Here is a 13,825-nt window from a genome sequence, read left to right as displayed (position 1 = left end):
TTGACTTTCCACTTTATTGATGTGGGACCATTCGGAAGGCAGAGACAGGCGGATTTCTGAGTTCGAGGCCAGCCTGGTCTACAAAGTGAGTTCCAGGACAGCCAGGGCTATACAGAGAAACCCTGTCTCGAAAAACCAAAGAATTTGATACCTTATTAGTAACCTCCTATTTCTATTTTTAGGACTAACTGCTTAACAATCTGTAGTTTCTCTTAAACATCCTTAAAACCTTGATTACTTAGGACAAGATACTTAACACTTGGAGGCCTTTGTTTCTTTATCTGTAATAGGAAGAGTAGTCTGACTTAGTTCATGGTTTTATAACTACTCTGCCGGGTGTCTTAGGAAAAAAACTTTCTTCTAAGAGTTTCTGCATAAATGTTTTTGTTGTTGTTGTCCTTCTTGTTGTTATTGTTGTAGAGTTGAAACAGAGTATCCGCCCCCCCCCCCCAGACAGGGTTTCTCTGTGTACCCCTGGCTGTCCTGGAACTCACTTTGTAGACCAGGCTGGCCTCAAACTCAGAAATCCNCCTGCCTCTGCCTCCCGAGTGATGGGATTAAAGGTGTGCGCCACCACACCTGGCTAACAGAGTATCTCTTTGTAGCCATGATGGCTGAGCTGAGCACTCTGGTGTAAGCTAGTCTATCTTCAGACTCAGGGCAGACTCCTGCCCAGCTTCCCTAGTGCTAGTATAATGGGCTTGTGCTCCATCCTCCAGGTTTCTACAAATGTTTTATTTTGAAGACATTATCGTATCGTTAAAAACAAAATACAAGTTTCTAGATTATATCATCTTGTAGGGTGTTTTTCAACTTTTAAACCCTTCATTTAATATGTCACACACTTAAAGGAAAATGCATTGGTGTGGGCCCAGGACACTGGAAAAGATGCTTCCTGTTCCCTAATACCTCATTCAATTCTAGGCCCATCATCTAGTCGGCTCTGGGAGGTTACACAGCGTTAAAAAGCTACCTAAGGGGCTGGAGAGATAGCTCAGTGGTCAAGAGTGCTTGTTGCTCAATGACTCAAGCCAGAGCTCAAGATCTCAGCACCTATATCAGCTGGCTCACAGACCTGTAGCTCCAGCTCCACGGGATCTAATGTCCCCTCGGTTTCCAAGAACATGACTGAGCACACAAACACATGCATGCACTCACAGATACATGTACATATATGCATAAATGAAGCTGAGAAGATGACTCAGTAGTTAAAAATACTTGTTTTTATAGAGGTTGCCCTTTATAGAGGACCCAGGTTTGGTTCCCAGCACCCACATGGTGGCTCACAGACATCCATAACTCCAGTTCCAAGGTATCCTATATCCTCTTCTGCTGTAGGCACATACATATCCATGCAGTTAAAACATTCAGACATGTAAAATAATCTTTGAAAACCAATTAAGATAAAAACTAAGATACTCCATTCATAGTTGTAGTTTGGATTGCATTTTAGACTTTGAAGTTTTACTTGTATTAACAAAGGTTTTGCAGCAAATACACTTGTTTTCTCATATCTACAATCACATTTCATCTGTGGCCATTGGCTACTAAGGGACTTACTGTAAGTGACATATAAGCATTTCCTGCTAGAGAATATGACAGAACACACAGGAAATACTAAATTGGCTTCATTTCTGAAGGTCTATAGGCATGTAAGGACTTAAGGAAGAGAGTTTGTGACGAGAAAGCTGAAGAACAAAGAGATGCCCGCACCCTACAGAAAGGGGGCCCAGGGGTAACCCTGCCCTGGAATTCCTGCCTCTGCCTCTGGTGCTGGGATTAAAGACATGGGCCATAACTAACCTGGCATGCTGGAGGTTTTGTTTTACTCAAACAAAACAAAAAGATTGATTTTGGAGTTTTTGAGGCAGGGACTTAGTGTGTAGCTCAGGCTAAACTCAAACTTAAGGCTGTTTTCTAGCCTCAGATTCTCTGGTGGTGTGATTGCAGGCATAAGCCATATGTACGCCCCTTTCTGTGGTTTATTTTGTTTATTTTTAATGGAAGTGGAGTTACAAGTCTCTCAAGTATTAATGTATGTTCCTTTCCTTTGTCTCTTGATTTTATGTATTTAAATAATTTTTATGTTTATTTATATTTTATGCATATAAGTGTTATGCCTGCAATTGTGTATATGCACCATGTTTATGCCTGGTCCCCCCAGGGGTCAGAAAGAGGCAATGGATACCTGGAACTGTAGTTAACAGATGATTGTGAGTCACTGTGTACTGGGACTCAAACCCAGGTCCTCTGTAAGAGTGAGTAGCTGGTGCTCTTAACCACTGAGCCATGTCTATCCCTGCATTTGAACTTTTGAGATGCATGACAAAATGTTCTCCTGGATTGGTGGAGCTTGACCTTTTTGGAGAAACTAGTACTTTTTTTCTTCTTAGATTTACTTATTTTTTTAAGTTTGTTTCAGATTTATTTATTGTTTGTATGAGTGTTTTACCTGCATGTATGCGTGTGCACTATGTCAATGCCTGGTGCCCACGGGGGTCCAAAGAGAGTGTCAGATGCCCTGGAACTGGAGTTACAGGTGGTTGTGAGCTACTATGTAGATTCTGGGAGCCAGACCTGGGTCTTCTTCAAAGGCAAGAGTTGCTTCTCTCTGCTGATTCATCTCTCTAGCACTTACCTTTTTTTGAGACAGGAGCTCACTATGTAGCTCTGGATAGTCTGGAACTCACTGTATAGACCAGACTGGCCCAGAACTCACAGAGATCTACCTGCTTCTGCCTCTCTGGTGCTGAGATTAAAGATATGTACCATCTCAACTCTTCTCAATTTTGAGAAAAATAGTACATTATTTTTAGATGAATAATAATTAAACATTTAAGTGAAAAGGCATAATTCAGCCTGAGGATAAAGCTTACTGGTACAGGTCTAGGTATGTGCACGCACACACACACACACACAGACACACACACACACACACACACACACACACGGAGGTGGGAGATGATGATATGACATGGGGGACAGGGTCCATTGTGGTAGCACACCTATACTACTCGAACTAGGTTGCTGGTGCCAAAGGATTGCAAGTTTGAAGCCAGCCTAGGCTGTAGGGATACCTTTTTTCTAAAAGACTCATAATCCCTAAAATTCTTTATTCTTCAGGTTACTTGTGTACTAACATCAATCCTTGGACTGGATATTTTGAATAAAATATTAATATAGTCCTCTTTTTGCCATAGTGCTGTTGAATCTGATCTTTAATATAGGAACAGTTTTGAAAAAGCCTTTAGCTGGCCATTGATGGTGCATGTCTTTATTCCCAGTACTCAGGATGCATTTGCAGGCAGATCTCTTGAGTTTGAGGCCAGTCCAGCCTATAGAGCTAGTTTTAGGAAAAACTGTCTTGAAAAGTCTTAAAAAACAGACAGGCAGACAGGTAGACAGGCAGGCAGAAAGAGCCTTCCAAGAGTTGTATTTCTTGGGTTGAGATAACATGGAGAAGATTTGCTCCATGGAGTTTCTCTCTTTCCTTGGTAGACTTTCTTAGATGGTTTTCTTTTTATAATCTCTAGCTAAAAAGGAAAGTCTTATATGTTTAGAAACTATCAGATTTTATTGTTTATAAAATTTATTTAAATTCACGTTTTTTATAAAGTAATTTATCTTTGTTGCTTTTACTAAACTGTTTTGTAGTTATTTTTAATTTACTTTTACTCTATTTTTGGGCTTTTCAAGACAGGGTCTCTTTGTGTAGCCTTGACTGTCTTTGAATCTTCGTGTAGACCAGGCTGGATTCAAACTCACAGAGATCCGCCTGCCTCTGCTTCCTGAGTGTTAGGACTAAAGGTGTGTACAACCACCACATAGCTTTATTTTACATTTTTTGAAATGAGTAAAATTCTTAATGACTTATTTTTATTTTATGTGCGTTGGTGTTTTGCCTACATGTGTGTCTGTGTGAGGATATTGGATCCCCTGGGACCTGAGGAATTCCAGACCTTTGTGAGCTGATGTGGGTGCTGAGAATTGAACCCAGGTCCTCTAGAAGAGCAACTCAAGAAGAGCTCTTAACTGCTAACCCATCTCTCCAGCCCTTATAATTATTTTTAAAACATTTTAACATATCAAACTTAAATTTGTGATAGGCATTCTAAAGCATTCTTTTTCTTTTAAAGGTGGGGGGGGGGGTGGCTGGAGCAATGGCTCAGTCATTAAAGAGCACTGGCTGCTCTTCCAGAGGACCCAGGCTTGAGTCTCAGTACTCAGTACTTTACATAGATGATGCATAGCTGCACCTACAGCCAAAACACTCGATACACATAAATAAATAAAAAGACTTTCATTAATTCAAAAAAACTTTATTTAAAGAACTTTAAAAAAAAAACATAAAACAAAAAAAAAAAAATTAAAAAAAAAAGCCCGGTGGTGGTGGTGGCGCACACCTTTAATCTTATAACTCAAGAGGCAGAGGCAGGAGGATTTCTGAGTTCGATACCAGCCTGGTCTACAAAGTGAGTTCCAGGACAGCCAGAGCTATACAGAGAAACCCTGTCTCAAAAAACCAAAAAAAAAAAGAACTTTCAAATAAAAATATTGTGTGACTGAATTAACCAAACCCAAAGTATGTAGATGACATGAGCTTCTCTGTGACTAGAGTAGCCATTCTGATGTACTGGGGCTTCACACTGGATTTTATGCTTGGACTGGGTACGTATATTTTTATACACACATCCATGACAAAAACAAAATATAGGACTAAAAATCTATGGCAGGGTTTAGACTAGAAAAACAGCTTTGCATCTTATTTTATAACCCAAGTATCCATTACCTGCATTCAGATGTTCCTAATCTAGTGGTTGCCCTTCTTAGACTTTCTCATCCCTATTTCTCTATGCAGATTGGGGAGGAAATGAGCCAGAACAGTTTCATAAAGCAGTATCTGGAAAAGCAGCAGGAGCTACTTAGGCAGCGCCTGGAACGGGAAGCTCGGGAGGCTGCGGAACTTGAAGGTAAGCCCGAATTGTCACTTCTAGCAAGGTCTTTGTTTTCATTTCTGTCACCAAGTAGACGAGTCTAACTAATTCCAGGAAGAGGTCAGGGGAGACTGCTGCTCATTTGCTTTCCGTATTTTGTGAAGCCAGATGAGTTACAGTTTAACTTTGTCCGGGAGAGAGAGGTTTGGTGCGTCTGAGAAGAGGAAGAGTTAGAAGTAAGTCGTGGCCCCTTTTGGATGAGGAAGAGCTTAGCTCCAGGAAGGCTTCTTTTCACTGTGTGTGTCTCTGTCTGACTGTGCCGCCATCCTTTACTGCTGTGGAGTTCCCACATGCTGAGCACTTCACTCCCTCCCTGCCCCGACCCAATGTGTACTTTGCAGAAGCCTCAGCTGAGTCGGAGGACGAGATGACCCATCCTGAGGGAGTGGCTTCCCTGCTGCCTCCTGACTTTCAGAGCAGCCTGGACAGACCAGAGCTGGAGCTCAGCACACATTCACCCCGTACGTATCTCCCTCCCCACTGCGCTGTTTGTCAAGCCTGCGTAGTTGGTGGGGGAGGTAGTGATGCCTCCTTTCATGCTAAGCCTCCATGAAAGTCTGAGGAGAATTCTGTGAAATTGATATTTGGCGTCTGATTTTAGAGAAAGTATGTCCTCTTTGAAATGTACTAACATGTTAATTGCTTGGTGACTTACAAGTCAGTATGATTTCTCTATACCTCTTCAGCCTATTATAGCTCTGAATTTAGCAAGTCATGACTTATTTCATCTACTTGTTGTATGTATATATCTAGTTACCACCGCTTCCATATTTGACATCTACTGTTTCTTTTTTTTAAGATTTATTTATTTTATGTATGTGAATACATTGTAGCTGTCTTCAGACACACCAGTAGAGGGCATCAGATCTCATTACAGATGGTTGTGAGCCACCATGTGGTTGCTGGGAATTGAACTCAGGACCTCTGAAAGAACAGTCAGTGCTCTTAACCCCTGAACCATCTCTCCAGCCCGGACATCTACTGTTTCATTGTTTAACAATTTTTAATGTGTTTATGTATGAGTGCTCTGTTTGCATGTATGACTGCATGCCAGAAGAAAAGGGCATAAGATCCCACTATATATAGTGTGAACTACCACATGATTGTTGAGAATTGAACTCAGGACCTCTGCAAGAGCAGCCAGTGCTCTTAAGTGCTGAGCCCTCTCTCCAGCCCTCAACAAATTTTTACTACATGTCTGGTACATACCAAGTATGTGTTAGACCCCAGGTTATACTAGAGAATAAGATGTCTGCCATAAGAAGACTGGCAGTCCAGTAAATAAATGAACACTTGATGAAATGATTGTGTAATTACAGTTATGCTAAGTACTGTTAAAGACAGTGTAGGATTTTATAAATGTAAAGAGCTCTATGTAATTGGTTCAAGCAAGATTAATTTTTTTCACATTATAGAACTATTAGGTGCCTAATTTTCCATAGTATCTCATGTAAAAGGCTGTAAATATAGCCTTTGTTGTCTGGAAAGACTTTAAATTAGTTTTGCTTATTTATCACAAGGTCTCAATATAGCCCTGGAGACTAGGTTGACCTTAAACATAGAAATCTACCTGCCTCTGCCTCCTTAGTGCTGCAATTAAAATCATGTGCCACTCACCCAGCAAAAATGAGGGTTTTCAAGGCATTGTATATGTGTGATAGTGGACATTAGGTCAATGTAGTTAAGGCAATGTGTAAATGAACAAATATTTTCGATTGTAATACAATTAACAATTGGTTATCAGGAACGACAGTCCCTCCTCCATACTTAATACTTTCAGAATATATGTGTTTTCAGTTCTTTTGATTAGCATGTAATTCCTAGAAAGGATTAACTTTTTGGAGATATTATTGGAGAGAGAGAAATTTTACATGAGGTTAAAAGAAAATGAAGGACTTTTAAGGCTAATTTTAAGATCTTAGATTAGTTAATGTCTTTATTTCTTGATCCTAGTCTGAGTCCTTGAGGGAAAATTTTGAGAATTGTTTTATTATTTTTGTTTGTATAAATAGTGTTTGCCTGTGTATATGAATATGCATTACATATATGTCTGGTGCCTAGGGGGGACTTATAAGAGGATATTAGATGCCCTGGAATTGGAGTTCTAGGTAGTCGTGAACTGACATGTGGGTGTTAGGAACTGAACCTGGAGCCTCTATAAGAGCAGTGAGTGTTCTTAACTACTGAGTTACCACCACTTTTTTTTTATTTTTTATTTTTTGAAACAGTTTCATGTAGTCTAGTCTGGCTTCCAGTTCACTAAGAAACCGGGAATTGCCTTAAACTACTGATCCTCTTGCCTCAGCTTCCCAATTTGTAAGTTATGGATGGTCCATCACATCCTACTTTATTCAGTGCTAGAGATCAAACCCAGGGCTTACTGCATGATGGGTAAGCAAACCCTCCACCAACTGAGCTACAGCCCTAACTGAAAAGTCTGTTGGTAATAAGTGTTTCTTCTCTTTTTTTTCCCCCTTTGTGTATGGATCAAACCCAGAGCTTTGTACATGCTAGGCAGGTGTGTCTGGGTGTTTTGCCTTTATGTATGTCTGCACTACCTGTGTGCCTCGTGTCCATAAGGCCAGAAGTTGTCTGATCCCCTGGAACTGAAGTTACAGATGGTTGTGAGTCACCATTTAGGTGCCAGGAATTGAGTTCAGTTCCTCTGGAAGAGCAGCTAGCTCTCCTAACAACTGAGCCATCTCTCTAGCACACCTCCCCTTGCTACATTTGTTTGCGGGGGTGGGGGGGGACTAGTGAGTGTAGAGAGAGAGAACGAGACCATGCATGCCACAGAACATGTATGGCTGTCAGAGGGCACCTATGTCCTTCCACCATGTGGATCCTGGAAATTGAACTTAGGTTGTCAGGCTTCATTTTAGTACCTTTATCTTCTTCAGCCATCTTGCTGGCCACAGACAATTCTTTTTATGGTGTGTGTGTGTGTGTGTGTGTGTGTGTGTGTGTGTGTGTGTTGCCAGCTCCCCTGGATACTAAAGTTAACACGTGACAGCCCTGGAATGATTGAAGCACTCTTCAGAGACCTCGCTTTTCTGCAGATAGTGAAGGAGTAGGATGCTCCCTTGACCCTTTCTGCCCTCGCTGGTTTGCTGTCCCCAGATCAGAAAGCCAGGAGGAAAGAGGGTGCTCTGTTATAAATGAATTACCGTCATTCTCAAATAAATGTCTTGAGACTATGTGTTTAGTTCCTGCTATAGACATATCTTCTTATGTCTGTTGGCAAAGAGAATAAATAAAACTTTAAAATGGCCGGGCAGTGGTGGTCCACGCCTTTAATCCCAGCACTTGGGAGGCAGAGGCAGGTGGATTTCTGAGTTCGAAGCCAGCCTGGTCTACAGAGTGAGTTCCAGGACAGCCAGGGCTACATAGAGAAACCCTGTCTCGAAAAACAAAAACAACAAAAAAAAACTTTAAAATGGTAGATAGTAAGTACATGACACAAATGATACACAACATAATGTAGGATAGTTTTAAGATTTTTATTTATTTTTTTTAATTATGTGTATCTGTGTGGGTCTGTTCACAGGAGTGCATTGGATCCCTGGAGCTGGAATTACAGGTGTTTGAGCCACCTAACATGGATGCTGGGGACCAAACTAGGGTCCTCAGGAAGAGTGGCACGTGCTTAGCCACTGAGCCATCTCCTTAGCCTTCTACCATGGGATTTTTTTTTTTAATTGCATTTGTTTAGTGTGTGTATGTGTGTGTATGCACCAATGCCAAGACTCATATATGGAGATCAGACAGCAACTTAAATTTGTTCTCCTATCAGATGGGTCCCAGGGATTGAATTCAGCTTGACAAGTTGGTGTCTTTACCCACTGAGCAATATTGTCTGCCCTTTGTGTTTTTCTGAGACAGGGTCTCTCTGTTGTCCTAGAACTTGCTGTGTACCAGATTGGCTTCAAACTCACAAAGAGCCACCTGCCTCTGCCTTCTGAGTGCTAAGATGAAAGGCGTTTACCACCATGCCAGGCTGCTTTGCTATTTATTTAGCCCAGGTTAACCTCAGTCTTGAGGTCTATCTTTCTTGCTTCCCAAGTGCTAGTGTTTTAGTTATACACTACTATATCATCAGAGTGAGAAACCTGGACTGCTCTTCCAGAGAATCTGGCTTTATTCCCAACATTCACAAGACAACTAGCAACCATTTGTATCTCTAGTTCCAAAGGATCTGATATGCTCTTCAGGCCTCCATGGGCATCAGGCACAGAAATAGTACATAGACATATATGCAGGCAAAAATATTTATGTACATAAAGTTAAATTTTTTTTAAAAGTGAGCTATCTCACAACTGCAGTAATTAGAGAAAGCTTCACGGCAGAGGGATAGATTCGAGATGATCATAAGAAATCAGTAGAAGCCAGAAGCAGGAGCCGCTCTGGAGCTTGAAGGTATACGAGCCTCCCAGAGTGCGTGCTGCAAGCCAAACTCGGGTCCTCTGAAAAAGCAGCAAGTGCTCAACAGCTGAGCTGTGTCTCCAGCCCCTCGACTATCTTTAAAGGAGGCACAGTAGACATAGACTAATATCACCAGAGTAGTTACTTATTTTCATACTTAGAAATCAATTTAAAAGGTAGATTGAAGTAATATTAGAGAAGGCTTCGAGTGCCAAACTAGTAAATAGGAATTTTAAACATTTTCTAGGTAAGTAGGGAACTCTTGAAAGTTCTCATAAGGTAAAGACTTGTGGTTTTGGGAGAAGTTTTTCTGGGGACTAGAAGGCAGCAGTCGGTCAATAAAGTGCTTTTGAGAACTGAGTGTGGGCTCAGAACTCATGCCAAAAAAAAAAAAAAAAGCTGAATGCAGTGGCATACTTGTGATCCCAGCACTGTGGACTGGTATCCCTGAGGCCTACTGGCCAACCAGACTAGCCTGCTTAGCAAGCTCCTGGCTAGTTTTCTTGAAAGTCAAGGTGGGTGGCACTCAAATACTCAAAAGTTTGTCCACTGGCACATAGATGCATGCACACAAACACATGGCTTCTCCGTTCTGAACGTAATTTGAAATGAAAATGAGCAGTATATCCTTAAATAGAATAAGGTTCAGAAGCAAACTTTTTGAAAAACTAGCCAGTCTGGTGTTTTAGCTCCTCAGCAGGACTTTACCTGTGATTATAACTGATAGAGGAAGAGGTGGGAGGTGAAGAGTTGTAGAGTGCAACACGTGTTCAACCCCAGCTACTCAGGAGGGTGAGGCAGGGGGGTTCTGAGTTATGGACAGCTTGGCATTTAAAAAAACAAAAAACAAAAAAACCCCGACTGTGACGGTTCACACCTTTAATCCCAGTACTCAGGAGGCAGCGGGAGGGTGGTTTAAGGCCAGCATGATCTATATTTTGAGTTCCAGAACAGCCAGGACCTGTAGAGAGACTATGTCTCAATGATGTTGATGAGGTGAGGGAGTGAGGGGTGGGTGGGCTCAGTGGGTAAAGATGGGTGTTGCCAGACTTGAAGGAAAGAACTTTCAAAGGTTTTCCTCTGATCTCCACACATGTAGTGGCACAAACAAACATACACATGATAAATAAGACATAATTTCTAGCTGACCTGGAACTTAGTCTCTTGACTAGCTGGCCATAAAATCTAATTTTCAATAATTAAACAAAAGATGAAGAGGTGGTACCGGACTGGTGATATAGCTCAGTACAGAGCACTTGCCTAATATATGAGGTCCTGGGTTTTGTCACAAATACTGTTTAAAAAATAATAATAATAAAATAAAGGTGTGGGGGTGAGGAGGAGAGACATAAGATGAGCTCAGTGAGGAACAACACAGCCTGACAACTTCAGGTGGTGGGAGGAGAGTCGCCTACAAGATGTCCTCTGACCTCTATACACTGGCAGTTTATACATGCTCACCTACACACAATTAAATACTTGTGAGTAGGAAACCAACATGGTGAAGCTGTGTGCACCCAGGCTAGGAAGGCTGGCAGAGGAAAGCCACAAGCTCCAGGCCATCCTGCACTGTTCAGTAGCAGGACAGTAGGGTCTTCTTGGCAAGATTCGGAAAACAAGGAGAACCCCAAGCAGTAAGCTGTCATTGACCTATGACAGAGTGCCGTTCTCCATCCTGAAGCAGAGTGAACTAGGGCTGATGAAACTCAACCCTGCTAGAACTCCACACCACCCCTCCATTTAGGTATCAGAAGAATGCCACATGGCCTTTTACGTCTGCTGTAGTCTTTAGTAGTAAGGTTCTGGTCAAAGGAACTTTTCTAGTAACATATTTGCTAATCATTAGTGACACCTAAGGTGTTTTTGTTTTTGTAGAATGCTTAAGACCATGAGTTCCTGGGTCCTCTGTGAATCTTGGGGTGTGAGTCCTGAGATTCCACATTTTACTCTGCCAGTTAGTTTTCTCAAATAATTTGATGTATGAATGACTTAACCACAGAATAGTTTTTCATGGTTGTATTTTTGTTTGTTTTTTTCAAGACAGGGTTTCTCTGTGTAGCCATGGCTGTCCTGGAACTCACTCTGTAGACCAGGCTGGCCTCAAACTCAGAAATCTGCCTGCCTCTGCCTCCCAAGTGCTGGGATTAAAGGCGTGCGCCACCACTGCCCGGCTCATGGTTGTATTTTATTAGGATCTTTTCGCTTACCTCATAGCAAACTCTCACTTAAATGCTATAAAGAAAACTCCTACTGGCAGATAGTTGTTGGTTTTTTAAGATTTATTTTATGAGGGTGACTGTTTTTGTCTACATCTATGTATTTGTACATGGGTTTGGTGCCTGCAGAACTGAAGTTATGGCTGGTTGTGAGCCACCATGTGGGGGCAGGGAACTGAACCTAGCTAGGTTCTCTGCAAGAATGACGTTTTCTTCACCAATAAGCCAGCCATCTCTCCAGGTCCATTAGATGCTTGTTTTTCCATCTAGGAAAAGCAGAGAAACATTTTGAAAAGCGTTTGCTGAGAATATTGGATTTTTCCCTTCTCTTCCCTGGCTCCCCATCATACATCTGAAGAGCCCATGGTGGCCTTACTCAGTTCTCATCCTGTGTGTGCCCTCTCCCTCTCCCTCTCCCTCTCCCACTCACTCACTCACACACACAGTTAGGTTATCTAAGGAAGTAACAGCCTCATTCCTTAGAAAGCTGAGTACTTGCTTATGTTTGGCATCATTCATTCCTAGGTCTATTTATTTTTGCTGCTTGTGTATATATAAGGGTACCTTGTTAGTAGTCTTTGTTGTGATTTATATTTGCCTAATTAAGGTCCTATAGATCCTGTCCACAAATTTGTCTTGTGAGGTAAATAAACTACTTTGCAGCTGATAATGGTGGCACATTCCCATAATCCCAGTACTCAGAGACTAAAACAGGAGTATGGAGAGTTTGGAGTCAGCCTGAACTGTATGGCCATTCCCTGTCTCAGACAGCAATCTTAACAAATGCCCTTTACATTCTCCATGTTAATGTGCCCTCACTCCCCACCGGCCACCTTTCCTTTCCCTTCTGGCTTTGGACTTCTTAGAAATAAAGCTTGACAACGATTTATCTCATTTATCATTAGCCCATTGCTAGCATTGGGTTCACCTTTAGGTAAAGTGGTCAATGTTCATCCTGTCTGACTTCAAACATTCATGTGGTCATGTGCTATCCAAAGCACGGGTCCCATGATATCACCTTCTAATGAAAAAGCTAGCCTCCACCTCATGTTTTGTATTGTTAGTGATTCTGTGCTTCATTCTGAGAATCCCATCCCATTTTCATAGCTTTTACAAAACAGTGATGGTCAAAACTCTGAACAGCTCACCTATTTTCCCAGATCTTTTTGATGATCTCTTACTTAGTGCTTCCAAAGAAATAATCAGAAACCTACTGGGGTTTTATGGTAGGATATCCAAAATAATGTACAGTAGACCAACCTACAGTTTGAATCTGTTAAACTTGGATATATGTAATTTTTAAATCACAAGTTAATAAAACTTGCCTTTGGCCTAATAACATTTATCTCTGGCCAACTTCATATACAAATTTTTTATTGCCATTTTTTTCGTTATTGTTTTGTTAGTGGTTTGCTTTGCTTTGTTTTGTATTTTGACAGTGGTAGGGATTGAACCAAGAGCCATACCATTTTTTATGAGTGCTGTGTTGGTGTTTTTGAGACATTCAGTAGGAAGGCCAGGGTGGCCTTGAATTCTTTACCCTCCTATTTTTCACAGACTGGGCTAAGCCTGTGTTACCTTACCTGACCTTGGTTTTGCATGTTTGTTTGTTTGTTATGAGACAGGGTCTCTTTATTAAGTGACTCTGGCTGTCCTGGAACTCACTACATAGACTGGCCTCATTCACAGAAATCTGCCCGTGTCTGCCTTATTGCTGGGGTGAAGGCGTGGCTGTCACACCCAGCTAGTGCCCTGCTTTTATGCTTATGGAGAATAGCATCTCTTTGTTTAGCTTTAAGCTTTATTTACTTCATAATTTAACCTAATTCAGGTCAATGAATTATGAGATTGTGTCATTTAGCCCATAGTATTGTTTAGGACTGGGGGCACAGCGGGGGTGGGTTGTTTTTGTTTTTTCAAGATAGGGTTTCCTGGATCCTGGAACTCAATTAGTAGTCCAGGCTGGCCTCAAACTCACAGACATCCTCCTGCCTCTGCCTCCTGAGTGCTAGATTAAAGGCATGTGCCACTGCTATCCATCCAGCCAGTAGTGTGTTAGGATGCCTCCTATGTTGGTTGGTGAGAGTGTAGATTGTCACTGTATATCACATAGATCCTGTTTAAACAATCTCTCTCTCTCTTTTTTTTTTTTTTTTTTTTTTTTTTTTTTCGAGACAGGGTTTCTCTGTGTAG

General features: G+C 41.5%; 1 protein-coding gene across 5 annotated transcripts in view; it reads left to right on the top strand.

Moving 5' to 3' along the window:
- Positions 1 to 13,825, top strand: part of Acin1 (apoptotic chromatin condensation inducer 1) — a 46,133-nt gene that overhangs the window by 2,725 nt on the left and 29,583 nt on the right. For 4 of the 5 annotated variants that reach the window (XM_021203673.1, XM_021203672.1, XM_029541958.1 and 1 more), the window contains exons 3-4: positions 4,859 to 4,970; positions 5,336 to 5,455. In XM_021203673.1, coding sequence (XP_021059332.1) covers positions 4,859 to 4,970; positions 5,336 to 5,455 — 232 coding nt within the window. The remainder of the gene's footprint in view (positions 1 to 4,858; positions 4,971 to 5,335; positions 5,456 to 13,825) is intronic. The other variant, XM_021203675.2, reaches the window with a different exon arrangement.

This window comes from Mus pahari, chromosome 8 (genome assembly GCF_900095145.1).
Source record: "Mus pahari chromosome 8, PAHARI_EIJ_v1.1, whole genome shotgun sequence".
In the NCBI taxonomy this organism is placed as follows: Eukaryota; Metazoa; Chordata; class Mammalia; order Rodentia; family Muridae; genus Mus; species Mus pahari.
Note: the sequence above shows the minus strand (reverse complement) of the source record. Positions and strands in the feature narration are given on the sequence as shown.